The sequence below is a fragment of the Festucalex cinctus genome, chromosome 6 (assembly GCF_051991245.1).
Source record: "Festucalex cinctus isolate MCC-2025b chromosome 6, RoL_Fcin_1.0, whole genome shotgun sequence".
NCBI classification, from domain to species: Eukaryota; Metazoa; Chordata; class Actinopteri; order Syngnathiformes; family Syngnathidae; genus Festucalex; species Festucalex cinctus.
In genome coordinates, this window is record NC_135416.1 from 13,343,818 (window position 1) to 13,358,359 (window position 14,542).

General features: G+C 42.5%; 2 protein-coding genes across 3 annotated transcripts; both read left to right on the forward strand.

Moving 5' to 3' along the window:
• Nucleotides 1–2,630: 2,630 nt before the first annotated feature.
• Nucleotides 2,631–7,737, forward strand: LOC144020326 (uncharacterized). Its single transcript, XM_077523702.1, has 8 exons — nucleotides 2,631–2,873; nucleotides 5,750–5,814; nucleotides 5,977–6,114; nucleotides 6,718–6,902; nucleotides 6,982–7,040; nucleotides 7,219–7,283; nucleotides 7,371–7,510; nucleotides 7,655–7,737. The coding sequence occupies exons 1-8, from the start codon at nucleotides 2,631–2,633 to the stop codon at nucleotides 7,735–7,737; spliced, it is 978 nt and encodes a 325-aa protein (XP_077379828.1).
• A 1,936-nt stretch (nucleotides 7,738–9,673) lies between these two features.
• On the forward strand, nucleotides 9,674–13,965 carry LOC144021209 (trace amine-associated receptor 3). 2 transcript variants are annotated; one of them, XM_077525312.1, is made up of 3 exons: nucleotides 9,674–9,768; nucleotides 10,210–10,303; nucleotides 12,497–13,965. In XM_077525312.1, exon 3 carries the CDS (start codon nucleotides 12,510–12,512, stop codon nucleotides 13,578–13,580), a length of 1,071 nt encoding a protein of 356 aa, XP_077381438.1. In that variant the 5' UTR covers nucleotides 9,674–9,768; nucleotides 10,210–10,303; nucleotides 12,497–12,509; the 3' UTR covers nucleotides 13,581–13,965. The 2 variants fall into 2 exon arrangements, with proteins under 2 accessions (XP_077381438.1, XP_077381439.1); XM_077525313.1 differs by lacking the exons at nucleotides 9,674–9,768; nucleotides 10,210–10,303 and adding an exon at nucleotides 11,754–11,803.
• Nucleotides 13,966–14,542: the final 577 nt, after the last annotated feature.

Consider the following 14,542-nt stretch of genomic DNA (forward strand, 5'->3'; position numbering starts at 1 on the left):
CTAATGGGACCACACCTGCTGCAAATGGGACCACGCCTGCTGCAAATGGGACCACGCCTGCTGCAAATGGGACCACACCTGCAGCTAATGGGACCACACCTGCAGCTAATGGGACCACGCCTGCTGCAAATGGGACCACACCTGCCCCAAATGTGACCACGCCTGCAGCTAATGTGACCACGCCTGCTGCAAATGGGACCACGCCTGCCCCAAATGTGACCACGCCTGCAGCTAATGGGACCACACCTGCAGCTAATGGGACCACGCCTGCTGCAAATGGGACCACACCTGCAGCTAATGGGACCACGCCTGCTGCAAATGGGACCACACCTGCAGCTAATGGGACCACACCTGCAGCTAATGGGACCACACCTGCTGCAAATGGGACCACGCCTGCTGCAAATGGGACCACGCCTGCTTCAAATGGGACCACACCTGCAGCTAATGGGACCACGCCTGCTGCAAATGGGACCACACCTGCAGCTAATGGGACCACACCTGCAGCTAATGGGACCACGCCTGCTGCAAATGGGACCACACCTGCAGCTAATGGGACCACGCCTGCTGCAAATGGGACCACACCTGCAGCTAATGGGACCACGCCTGCTGCAAATGGGACCACACCTGCAGCTAATGGGACCACGCCTGCTGCAAATGGGACCACACCTGCAGCTAATGGGACCACACCTGCAGCTAATGGGACCACGCCTGCTGCAAATGGGACCACGCCTGCTGCAAATGGGACCACGCCTGCTGCAAATGGGACCACACCTGCAGCTAATGGGACCACGCCTGCTGCAAATGGGACCACACCTGGAGCTAATGGGACCACGCCTGCTGCAAATGGGACCACACCTGCCCCAAATGTGACCACGCCTGCAGCTAATGGGACCACACCTGCAGCTAATGGGACCACGCCTGCTGCAAATGGGACCACACCTGCAGCTAATGGGACCACACCTGCTGCAAATGGGACCACGCCTGCTGCAAATGGGACCACGCCTGCTGCAAATGGGACCACACCTGCAGCTAATGGGACCACACCTGCTGCAAATGGGACCACGCCTGCCCCAAATGGGACCACAGCTGCAGCTAATGGGACCACGCCTGCTGCAAATGGGACCACGCCTTCCCCAAATGTGACCACGCCTGCAGCTAATGGGACCACGCCTGCTGCAAATGGGACCACACCTGCAGCTAATGGGACCACGACTGCAGCTAATGGGACCACGCCTGCTGCAAATGGGACCACGCCTGCCCCAAATGTGACCACGCCTGCCCAAAATGTGACCACGCCTGCAGCTAATGGGACCACACCTGCAGCTAATGGGACCACGCCTGCTGCAAATGGGACCACACCTGCCCCAAATGTGACCACGCCTGCAGCTAATGGGACCACGCCTGCTGCAAATGGGACCACGCCTGCCCCAAATGTGACCACGCCTGCCCAAAATGTGACCACGCCTGCAGCTAATGGGACCACACCTGCAGCTAATGGGACCACGCCTGCTGCAAATGGGACCACACCTGCCCCAAATGGGACCACGCCTGCAGCTAATGGGACCACGCCTGCTGCAAATGGGACCACACCTGCAGCTAATGGGACCACGCCTGCTGCAAATGGGACCACACCTGCAGCTAATGGGACCACACCTGCAGCTAATGGGACCACACCTGCAGCTAATGGGACCACGCCTGCTGCAAATGGGACCACACCTGGAGCTAATGGGACCACGCCTGCTGCAAATGGGACCACACCTGCCCCAAATGTGACCACGCCTGCAGCTAATGGGACCACACCTGCAGCTAATGGGACCACGCCTGCTGCAAATGGGACCACACCTGCAGCTAATGGGACCACACCTGCTGCAAATGGGACCACGCCTGCTGCAAATGGGACCACGCCTGCTGCAAATGGGACCACACCTGCAGCTAATGGGACCACACCTGCTGCAAATGGGACCACGCCTGCCCCAAATGGGACCACAGCTGCAGCTAATGGGACCACGCCTGCTGCAAATGGGACCACGCCTTCCCCAAATGTGACCACGCCTGCAGCTAATGGGACCACGCCTGCTGCAAATGGGACCATGCCTGCCCCAAATGTGACCACGCCTGCCGCAAATGTTACCACGCCTGCTGCAAATGTGACCACGCCTGCCGCAAATGTGACCACGCCTGCCACAAATGTGACAACGCCTGTTGCAAATGTGACCACGCCTGCAGCTAATGTGACCACACCTTCAGTAACTGTGACCACACCTGCAGCTAATGTGACCACGCCTGCCCCGAATGTGACCACGCCTGCCGCAAATGTGACCATGCCTGCAGCAAATGTGACCACGCCTGCCCCAAATGTGACCACGCCTGCCGCAAATGTGACCACACCTGCTAATGTGACCTCGCCTGTCCCAAATATGACCACTCCTGCCCCAAATGTGACAACGCCTACTGCAAATGTGACCACGCCTGCCCCAAATGTTACCACGCCTGCCGCAAATGTGACCACACCTGCAAATGTGACCACGCCTGCCCCAAATGTGACAACGCCTACTGCAAATGTGACAACGCCTGCCGCAAATGTGACCACGCCTGCCGCAAATGTGACCACACCTGCTGCAAATGTGACCATGCCTGCCGCAAATGTGACCACGCCTTCCGCAAATGTTACCACTCCTGCCACAAATGTGACGCCTGCTTCAATTCTGACCACGCCATCAGCTACAACTGCACCTTCTGGGATCATAGCAACAACAGCACCAGCGCAACCAAGGGTGAACATGAGATTTAGTTTGAACCAGACTTTCACGCCACAACTTTCCAATCAATCTTCTTCTGAGTTTCAAACTTTGGCGGCCAGAATAGTAAACCAGGTAATTTTTCCAGTAATGTTTGTTTTTAAAATGAAATGCATACTTTATGTACAATACATATAGGGGCAGATTCACTAAAGGTTTGAGTAGCCTTTGCGTGGCGCTAACCGGTAAAAATGGAGCATTCCGGGAGCGCCTAATTCACTAAACATGCGCAGATGTGGAAATGTGTCACTAAGTGCGCTGCCAACCAGATTGCGTAAATGTAAATGTAAATTAGGTAATTTGCATACATTTGGCGCAAAATATGCCACCCTAATGCAAATGAGACTCATTGATATACAGTGTGTAATTCACTAACGGCAGCGCTAATAGCCACACGCAGTTTGAATAACGTAACGTAACTTCCCCATGCTGTTCACGCAGAGAGGAGAGAGAGAGAGAGAGAGAGAGAGAGAGAGGGAGGGGGACATATTTCTATGTTTGTTTACAACACATGACGTAACCCGTGCTAATCGGCAACGGCGGGTGGGGGGGACATTTTATGATAATTTTTTACGTGCCAGATGCATACTGTATGCCCACGTCAACCTCTATAAATATATTTTTAAAAAACGATTGCACCAATAATTTATACTTTATGAATGAATGACGCCGCTGTCGTCTTCTGCGCTATACAGCTGACGTAATGAGGAAAACGCCCATGCACCTCTTGGTCCAACCTCTCTAATTGATAATGTCGTCTTTCTCGCAACCGTTACTACCATGTTCTTCTTGGCGCAACTCGACTGCCATGTGTGGTAAATCAGGCGCAAATTTGCTCCCAGCAGTCAGAATTTGTGGCCGTGTTTGCGCCGGTATATGATTAGACCAATATCCTTAGTGAATAGGTGGTTAACTGGCAGCAGACTGCTGGTGCAGTTGTGGAGCAATATTTCGCGCTCTTCGCGTATGCAGCACATTCTTAGTGAATCTACCCCATAGTGTACAGGTTGTTTCAAAACAAACAAAGTTTGTTTGTTTTTTTAAATGTTTTTCATTGATATTAATTTGTTTAGATTTACTGTATATTAATTTCCTCAACACCAAGTATCCCCCAAGGACTTCATCATGTGTCGCATGCGGGCCTGTTCTAAAAATAGCTCACAAGTAATCATTTGTAAATGTTAATACTTGCAGAGATTTATAGAAAAATAATTTAGTATTATATATTGATATTTACAGAAGTGTTTCCTCAATTATTGTATTTATTCGTAAAAATATCATTTATTCTTAGTCGGGATGTTCAATTCCACTTTTTTCATACTGATACCAGTACAAATACTCACCGATAGAGTACCGGTACCTCTAGTGGTTGTGACATCTAAAATTTCATTTAACACAATGACAACCATTGTTAACAAAGTCTTTCTTTCTGACAAAGACGAAAATTCGCCCAACTAACTGGTCCAGTATATTGCCAACTGGAGGACTTCATTTTTTTTTATTTTTTTTTTACCTACATATAGACCCTTCCAGTGTGACATCACTTTGAAGTGCGCCCCTAGCGGTGGGGGTCAGCGCGTCAATGCGAGTGAATTAGAAAACAATCAGTGTGAGCTAGAAAATAGGTCAGTTGATAAATCAGCGACCAACGTGAACTTGTGCGCAGTCAATGGATGCTCTCATGGCTCAAAGAGAGATGAGAGCATTCCTTCGGCTGCCGGCAGCGATTCGAAACCCCGCAAAAGACAGTGAAGCGTAAAAGACTAGCACGGCGGCTAGCCTGAAACTACGACGCAATGCTTACTCTCTTCTCTCAATGTAATCTTAGTAGAGACAGCCCCCTAGTGGTGTAGCTGTAATTATCTAAATTAACTCTAATCACCACAACTATTTGTTATGTTTAGACGAATCGTTCAACGAAAACGGTGCTCCCTCCATGTCTTCCTATACATTGTTTGACCACCAAGAGGGTAAGCGGTCGCTAAGCATTCTGAGCGACATCAGCTGGAAGGGTCTATTGGAGGATCCTTTGTTGACCTATTTTGGCACATGTGCGGTTGGCTGGCTGGCAGGAAATAGCACGCTTCATAGATGCAACGTACAACAATAAACTTAGCGGACGAAATCGCCCCTATTTAAGCACTATTACGGCCGAAGGACGGAAAACGCTTACAGAGAAGCAGAATATATGTTTTGGCGACAAAACTGAAATTATTCAAAGCCCATATAAGATGTGAGATGATGATAAACGGTCGTGTTACGAATAAGCATAAATTTATGTACTCGACTGCTCAGGTCCGTGGCATAAAATACACTGAAGGACGAAGGCAAAACGAAAAAATGTTGCATTAGCTTTGCAAAAACAAAGAGGCATGTGCCATGTGGCGAGGTGCCATAGTACAGATCAAAATGCAGATGCAGAATGTACCGTATTTTCCGCACTATAAGGCATTACAAGGCACACCTTCAATGAATGACATATTTTAAAACTTTTTCCATATATAAGGCGCTACAGTAGAGGCTGGGGTTACGTTATGCATCCATTAGATGGTGCTGTGCTAAAGGGAATAAACAATAAACTGTGCTTTATTTGAATGTATCTGAATTTTGAAAAGTAAAATACGTATGGGACGCCCTTGTATGTTCATGAATGTATATGCATAGAGACTAATTCCTTATACCCTTACTTTAAAACACAGGTGTCCAACTCCGATCTTCGAGGGACGCAATTTTGCATATTTTAGAGGTTTCACTCCTCAAACACACCTGGTTCATCAGCAAGCTCTCTAGAAACCTGATAGTGATCCTGATTATTTGATTCAGCTGTGTTTGAAGAGGAAATCCTCGAAAACATGCAGAGGTGTGGACCTCGGGGACCGGAGTTGGACACTTGTGCAAATCACACAAATCACAAAATTGATAATATTTTGATTGGTATTTCCTCTCCACAGCTCAATGAAATATATAGGAGACGTTTTCCAAGAACATTCATCGGATCTCGAGTCCGTTCTTTACGGTATGTTACAATATTTATTGAAATACACAAAGCAGTATTCCATATACTCTATTTTCAGTCTTCCTTTTTTATCTCAAACTTGTTCATGAATGTTTGTTTTGGCTAAGCAGCAACATATACACCCAGTGTATTGACAATGTGAAAATATTGTTTGTTTTTCAGTCGAGGTTCTGTTGTGGTCGACTCCGAGTTGCTATTCAACAGCTCTGCCACAGTGCCAAACGATACTTCTGTGGAAAACACTCTAGTAGAGGCAGCAAGCAACAACTCCAACTCCAACTTTTCCCTCCCTCTGAATGTGTCAACCATTGTCGCATCTGGTAAGATTTTGTCCTCATCCCGAATTAAAATGTGCAGATTACATTTAACAATCATGTTATTCGCCTGCCAAACCATTTTAATGTATGTTCCTTATGAGAGTTAGTTTTCACAGGTTTGCATCACGTGATTGCGAGAGAATAAAAAATACAGCACTTTCTTTAATCTTAAAAAAAAAAAGAAAAAAAAAAGACATGACTCGATGAATTGAGGTGGCACGGTGAATAACTGGTGAGCACATCCGCCTCCCAATACTGACGACTCGGGTTCTAGTCCAGGCTCCGGCCTTCCTGGGTCGACTTTGCATGTTCTCCCCGTGCCCGCGTGGGTCTTCTCCGGGTACTCCAGTCTCCTCCCACATTCCAAAGACATGCATGGCAGGTTAACTGAGCGCTCCGAATTGTCCCTCGATGTGCTTGTGTGTGTAGATGGTTGTTTGCCCGAAGCCAGCTGGGATAGGCTCCAGCACCCCCGCGACCCTTGTGAGGTGTAAACGGTTACGGAAATGGATGAATGGATTGATGGATGAATTGAAAAGTTAGCAAAATCCTGTTAACAGTTTCTTCCGTCAATGTATCCTTATAGTTGTAGTTCCAACAACAACAATGGCACCTTCTGGGACTACAACAACTGCATCATCCGGGACCACAACAACTGCACCTGGGACCACAACAACTGCACCTGGGACCACAACAACTGCACCTGGGACCACAACAACTGCACCTGGGACCACAACAACGGCACCTACTGGGACTACAACTGCTACTCCTGTTGCAAATACAAACCCTCCTTCATCCACTGAGGGAACCCTCGGTCTTGTGTTTAGTCTTGACGAAGTTTTTACACCAGCGCTCACCAACACGTTTTCACCAACATTTCAATCTTTGGCTTCAGCAGTAGTATCAGAGGTAAAACGTGTACACATTTCAGAGTGTCTTTTTTTATTATTATTATTAGTAAAGCTTTCAGTTTACATTGATTGATTTGAGGTCTTGCATTATTTGTTTGTGTTTGCATTTAAGATGCAGAAGCTGTTGTATGAATTGTATTTTTCATTGCATTTTTTTTTCTTTTTGTTCATTACAGGTGAACGCAGCCTGTACAAGCCTCTTTGGTTCATCTTTCAGTCGATCTTTAGTTAACACGTTTACGTAAGACAAAATTTCTTCCTTTTGTAAAGATATGTATGTTCAATATGGCTTGCTTTCAATAATGCTCTTGTGTCCTTTTCAATAAAGGAACGGCTCAATCGTTACCAACATGATTCTCGTGTTTGACAATCAATCGGTGGTTCCCTCGGCGAGCAGCGCAACAGCTGGACTAACCGCTCAACTTGCCAACTCCTCCCTAAACATTGTGCCAGGGACTCTTTCTGCAGGTACAGTATAAAAATGTTGACTGAAGCCAATACTGTATTAGTATATCATGAACACAATGTCTGATAACTATTTGGTTCATATGTGGAAGCTTCCTTTCATGCATTGTCGTTTTTATTGATACGTACTGTTCTGAATTCTTCCAGATGCATCTCGGCCTGTCGTGTTCTCACTGGCAACCATATCCCTGACGTTGTTGGCATTGGCACTGATGCGCCAAGACTTATAATTTATATTCATGATCATGATACACATAAACGTTACCTATATTAACTTACGACCGATCAAGTAACTTATCGAGTACATGATGAATATTGTCACCAGAGAGTCAAAGGTGGCAAAAGATGTGTACTAATGATCTGTGTTGAGAGTGTCGGTCTTTTGTTTTGTTCGGATTTAGTTTTAGTTTTTTAGTTATCTGGAGTTTCTTGTTTGTGTGTCCCGTGTGTGCCTTGTCTTGTCAGCCATAAAGTGTTCATAGAACATGCCATGTTTTTTTTTTTTTTTTTTTTTTTGGTATGTGTAATTATGATTTTAATCCTATGACTTCTTTTTTTTTGGACAATCTGTGAATAAATTTTTGGAGACATCCCTTTACTGCCTGCTTCTCTGTGCTTGGGTCGATGACACACGATGAATCAACAGTTCAACTTGAGATTTTCCTGACTCACCTTTGTCTTTTCCTGCTAATTTAAACAAAACTGATATATGACATATGATATATATATGATATATATCACTACCTCTTGCTCCTCGATTCCTTTGGAAAAAAATGCTAGAACTGCAATAATGTAATGAAAAGTATTCATTACCAGTGACAACCTTGAAGTGATTCAGCATGTTGCAATGTGAGTATTGTTCACAGCCAAGGTGATGTATTTACAAATACATTTACAATTCATTTTTTACTTTTTCTTTCTTTCATTTTTTTTGTTTATCCAAATTAATGTTCTTACGTTGAAGCATTTTTGTTATTGTTGTATCAAACTGCTTCTAATGAAATGTGTAATCACATTTGACAGAGCACTTTATTTGAGCCCTGGAGAATAAACAAGGCCTAGAATCAAACTCTACTCTGTCCTTTTTTTTTTTTTTTTTTTTTTTAAATAACAATAAAGCAGATGCGCAGCCAGCCTATTGAGCCTTTAAAGCACACTTGTATTATACATATGAATAGCTGGTCTGCAAAAAAATACACTCGAAAGCTGAGCCAATGTGCCTTTTATTACAGCCTTCATTAACAATCCCCCATGTTTAATTAGAGCACATCCCCCTCACTTCAGGTATACCTGTCATTGTCTGAAGCCTCGGGCATTCACATGGGGCCAGACGGAGTGTGCTTAATTCCGCATTGGGACACGTGAGAGGGCAGTTTGACACTGATTCAAAAGTTTTGGAACCTGTACACAATACAGTACAGGTTCAGGTGTAGAAAATGGATGGAAGTCATTTTGGTCTATTGTGAGTCTAAAATTAATTCATGAATCTTTGGACGACACCCACCCATCCATCCATTCGGTTCGAATCAATTATACTACACAGATTGGACAAAAGTGGTGGCGTTGACAATAAACGCTAAACTTGTGATATTTAGCATGTTGATAATAAATTCTGCTTGAAGCAATACTGTTTATGTTGAATAAATTTGCTTTCCACAATTGATTATGTGATTGACTTCTAAAATAATGATTAATTGTAAACTTCTAATGTGCCTAAAAGTGGAAGAAAAAATGTTGATTATACTCACTAACTTGTTACACATTCAAATGTTACAAGTACAATGGGCTCTTTGGCCAAAATCCTTTTTTACCCTGAAAGAATACCAAAGTCTGGCACATCTGGACCTAAGCACTCAATTGATTTTGTCATGACCGTGTTTTTCCAGTGTGTTATTTGGGGCCAGGGTTATGTTTGGGTCATGACCGTGTGGTCAGGTGTCTGTTTTGAACTGATGTAACCGGCATCTAGTTTCAACTGGTCTTAAGCTATGTGATGTCAGGAGCTATGTGATGTCAAGAATCTTTAATCTCTTTATCTAGTCAACAGCCAATGAGATAATTCCATGTCAGTCCTGTTAACCCACATGTCGAGCCACAACCAATCAGATCGTTTCCCTATCTAATATAAGCCTAACTGAGAAGTGTGTGTTCTGTCGGATTATTCCTCTGTCTTCTCAGGCTTTTTCAAAGGTTGTGTTGTGTGTTTTTTTATTTTTTATTTATTTAGCCATTCATCCATTAGCTGAACCACTTATCCTCATGTGGGTATTTTCTATTGTGCGACTTATAAAACTGGCCACATTGATTGTGTTCCATTTGACAAAAATCTGAAATGAAAATATTTCAAGCAATTTTCTAAAAAGGTATTTTTTTAAACAATCTACCCTGTAGTTGACTTTTTTTCATCCATCCATCCATCCATTTTCTGAACCGCTTGTGGCTCACAAGGGTCTCGGGGGGTGCTGGAGCCTATCCCAGCTGGCTATGGGCAGCAGGCGGGGTACACCCTGAACTGGTTGCCAGCCAATCATTAAATAAAATCCTAAACCTAAATACGAGACTCATGACAATATCCATCCACTCAGCAATATAACAAATAATTTAGTAGATTTTCAGGAGAAATTTCTCATGTATTGAGCTCATCTATGCAAGCAAGCCTGTATTGGTCGCTTCCTGTGATTATTGTGGCATGTATTCATTAGACCCACCTCTCACATCTCTTCCATCTCAATCTGGCTGGAAGCACTTGCTTTTTCTCGCGCCATGAGGACACACCATCTTCTTTCATCAGTGCAAGTGAGTCTTTTTTTTTTTTTTTTGTTACACATTTTTCATTTTCACAAGACCAGCTTTTTATACAAATATATATATATATATATATATATATATATATATATATATATATATATATATATATATATATATATATATATATATATATGTGATATTATTTTAACTATATAGATTTTTTTTAACTTCCAAAATAACAAAAACAGAAATTTTAAAACTACAGAAAGAACCAAAATAATTGTTGAAGCGACGAGAGGGTGCAAGATGTTTAATGAAGTGTCTTCTTCTCTGAAGTGGGGCATAAGAGGTTTGTGCCATAATCCTTAATGATTAGAAACAATGACATGCTGTATAATAATCGACTTGTATAAACAGATTTTTTATTTTATTTTTTTTGTTGTAAAAGGAAGTTTCCTGTGGTTGTGTTCTCTCAAGTGTCACTTTGCCATCACTGCATTGTCCCTATGGTGTTCATTAAAGTCACTTTCAAGTCAGCTGAAACGTCACATCATTGGCACAGTAATTAAACAGTTCTGTCATGTGTGATCTGCCGTGCAACACACTTTGAATGCATGGATTGCTGTGAAAGGGGAAAGAAACTGAAATTCTTCATATTGGGGAATTTCATCTCCAATTCATTTCTTCATTTCAACTAAATTGTGTATGTCCTGGCTCCTCACAGAATTCTTGATGGTGATATACAGTCCTACTCAAAACGTATTGGAATTTCAATGTCTTTTTTTTTTTTTTTGTATACTGAACACATCCGGGGTTCAGATCAAAAGATGAATATGAGACAAAAGTTCAACATTCCAGCTTTAATTTCATGGGATTTACATCTTGATACAAGATACACCACCAAATATTACATGTTTTTCATTTTAAGTTAATTTAGTATGTCTGTTCCAATACTTTTGCTCACTTGAGAAGTTGGTGGCTTCAAACAAAAACTACGCAGTAAATTCTGTAGAGTAAACTCTCTTGGATATAAGCAAACAGTAGGAGTGGCATAGCTCAGGTGGTAGAGTGGCAGTTTCCCAAGAAGAAGGTCGTGAATTTGTTCCTCAACCCTTGGGTAACTTTTTTTTAATTCATTTATTTATTTTACTCTCTTCCAGTGCAAATTTTAGTCTATTTAGAGTGCGACCAAATAGACTCAGTTTAGATTAAAATGTACTTGACATAATTTACTGTATAGTCTGTCCTGAGTTGTTTAAGTGAATCCCATGAAATTGTTTGGGTCTGGGTTTTAAGTTTGGGTTTTTCTTAGTAATGTTTTCCTTGTGTCTCTAGTTCTGTCAATGTCTTATGTCCACCTGTGCTCGTTTTCCCGTTCCCTTGTGTTTGTCCAATCAGCTCCCCAAGCCACTTGTGTCCTGTCCAGGTGTCTCTTGTTATCTCGTTAGTATGTGTATTTAGTTCCCTGCTTTTGTAGAGTCTTTGTTGTTGTCGCGTCACACCTTGTTCCCCTGCAATTCTGAGGTCTGCCTGTTTAGTTTGAAACTAGTAAGTTTAGTTCCCAGCCTTGGTTTGTGTTTTGTTGTACTTTGTTTGTTTATGCGTTAAATTAACATATGTTTAAGAGCACCCCTGCCACGCGTTTCTTTGCCTCCCTCCACTTGGGTCCACAATCTCCCACAAACCCTGACAGAAATACAAGTGTGAATTCTGAACTTTTGTCTCATATTCATCTTTCAATCTGAAGCCCAAATGTCTTCAGTCTACAACAACTAAGGCAAATAATTATTCACGTAAATACTTCAACAATGCGTGAATGGTGTTACGACAGCATATTAAGATTAGTCATAAAATTACTACAGTATATGTAATAAGTGACGCATACACATTCTTCATTTTTTAAACTAGCCTCAGTACTTTATGTGCATAGGTGACACCCAATTGACTTGTGTATCAGTCACATCAATATCATGGAAACGATAAAGTAAAGGTGACTTCTTGGGCACTTTTGGTCCATCCATCCATCCATCCATCCATCCATCCATCCATCCATCCATCCATCCATCCATCCATCCATCCATCCATGCATCCATCCATCCATCCATCCATCCATCCATCCATCCATCCATCCATCCATCCATCCATCCATCCATCCATCCATCCATCCATCCATCCACCCACCCACCCATCCATCCATCCATCCATCCATCCATGTCAATGATAGTCTGCATGTTTTGGCAGGTTGAACAAGAAGATGAACAAGAGTAACTTTGAAGACGCAGCTAACACAACACTAGAGATGGATCAGGACTCCTGCGCCATCTTGAGGAGCCAAACGTTTCGTTTTATCCTCTACAGTTTCTTCTTCATTGGCATCATCTGCACAGTGGTGGGCAACCTTTTGGTGGTCTTGTCCATTTCCTACTTTAAACAGCTGCAGTCGCCCACAAACTCCTTCGTCATGTCCCTCGCTGTGGCCGACAGCCTGGTGGGCCTGGTCGTAATGCCTTACAGTATGATTCGGACTGTCGAAGGGTGCTGGTACTTTGGCTCGCTCTTTTGTCAACTTCACTCCAGCCTCGATGTCATGCTCTGCACTGCTTCCATATTCCATCTGAGTTGCATCGCCTTTGACCGCTACTATGCCGTCTGCAACCCGCTCGTTTATTCTTTGAAAATGTCTCACAGTCGAGTGGCTTTCCTCATTGTCATCTGCTGGGCCGTTCCCATGCTCATTTCCTTCGGTCCAATCATGTTAGGCCTCCATATCGCCGGTGTTGACGTCCTGCTCCCTCAAGACGTATGTGTGTTCTTAGTCAATCGCGTCTACGCCGTCATGGCTTCCTTGATAGCCTTCTACCTGCCCATGGCTATCATGCTGATCGCCTACTGGAAGATTTTCAAAGCAGCCAGACGGCAGGCAAGGCAGATCAGCGCCATGGAAAGCCAGATGGCCGCCGGGGTGGGAAAAGACTCCAGCAAAAAGAAAAAGCACCGCAACGCCATGAAGAGAGAGCGAAAGGCAGCAAAAATCTTGGGCATCATCATGGGAGTCTTCCTCATCTTCTGGATGCCATTTTTTACTGTCAACATCGTGGACCCTTTTATTGATTACAGCACAGAAGTGGTCATCTGGGACATCTTTTTATGGCTGGGATATATCAACTCAGCACTAAATCCATTCCTGTATGGTTTCTTTAATCGCTCCTTTCGTAAGGCATTCCTCATGTTCATGGGCTGTAAGGTATGCCGACCTGGAATATCACCTGGGATGGAGCTATCACACACCAGGAAGGAAATAAATGACTGCGCAGATAAATCATAAAATGATTTTTGTAGTGCGTTAGAGCCGATGAATGAGAGCGGAGCCATTTGAGTTTTCATGACTGAACTTGGGTGTACCGACCTTAACAAAGTCTTGATCACTTGCTGTATGTACTCTTGTGGCATTTTTAAAAATCAAAATCTATGAATTGATTGAGTTTAACCGCCTTACAATAATGTGTAAAACCCATCATCGAATTTTACCAATCAACATGTAAATCAAAATAAAATAAAAAATGGAAAGTGAGTACAAATTAAGAGGAACAGTTATTTTTTCCAAACCTAAATACAGAACAAAACAAAAAGAAAGATGTATTTCAACTCAAGGTGTCAATTTGTGGAGCAATCTGGATTATAAAACTAAATAATCTCAGTCCATTTGTATTTTAAAAAAATTTATTAAAGCTCAATTACTGGAAATATATATATATATATATATATATATATATATATATATATATATATATATATATATATATAGCACAAGGTCATGCTGTTGAATCATTTTGTTTAATTGTTACCATGAAAACATCTTGACTGCTTACTGTCATTTATTATTATTATTATTATTATTATTATTATTATTATTATTATTATTATTATTATTCGTATTATTATTATTATTATTATTATTATTATTATTATTATTATTATTTATTTATTTATAATAAGCGGTCAAGAAAATGGATGGATGGATGGATTATTTATTTATTTTGATCAGGGGCAGATATCATAAGTTTGACTTCTTTCTGACTCCTTTCATTTCTTTTTTAAAGAATGAAATAACAATTTTGAATTGAATTCAATTGAAAGGAAAACCACTTTTTAACTCCAAACTGGGGAAAACTATATTTTACTGTCTGGTAGGCTTTTTTTTTTTTTTTTAAATCTAATTTTTCTATTAATGGTTATGCAAAAACAAGAAACAAATCCAGAGACCTGCAATTAATTTGCTATTGTTTA

What these genes read in the sequence shown, in the direction of transcription:
- LOC144020326 (XM_077523702.1), top strand. Translation starts at nt 2,631, where the DNA reads ATGCCTGCCGCAAATGTGACCACGCCTTCCGCAAATGTTACCACTCCT. An exon ending in GGACTACAACTGCTACTCCT is followed by an intron (nt 6,903 to 6,981) that starts GTTGCAAATACA and finishes TTTTTACACCAG; the next exon opens with CGCTCACCAACACGTTTTCA. An exon ending in TCTTTAGTTAACACGTTTAC is followed by an intron (nt 7,284 to 7,370) that starts GTAAGACAAAAT and finishes TTTTCAATAAAG; the next exon opens with GAACGGCTCAATCGTTACCA.
- LOC144021209 (XM_077525312.1), top strand. Translation starts at nt 12,510, where the DNA reads ATGAACAAGAGTAACTTTGAAGACGCAGCTAACACAACACTAGAGATG.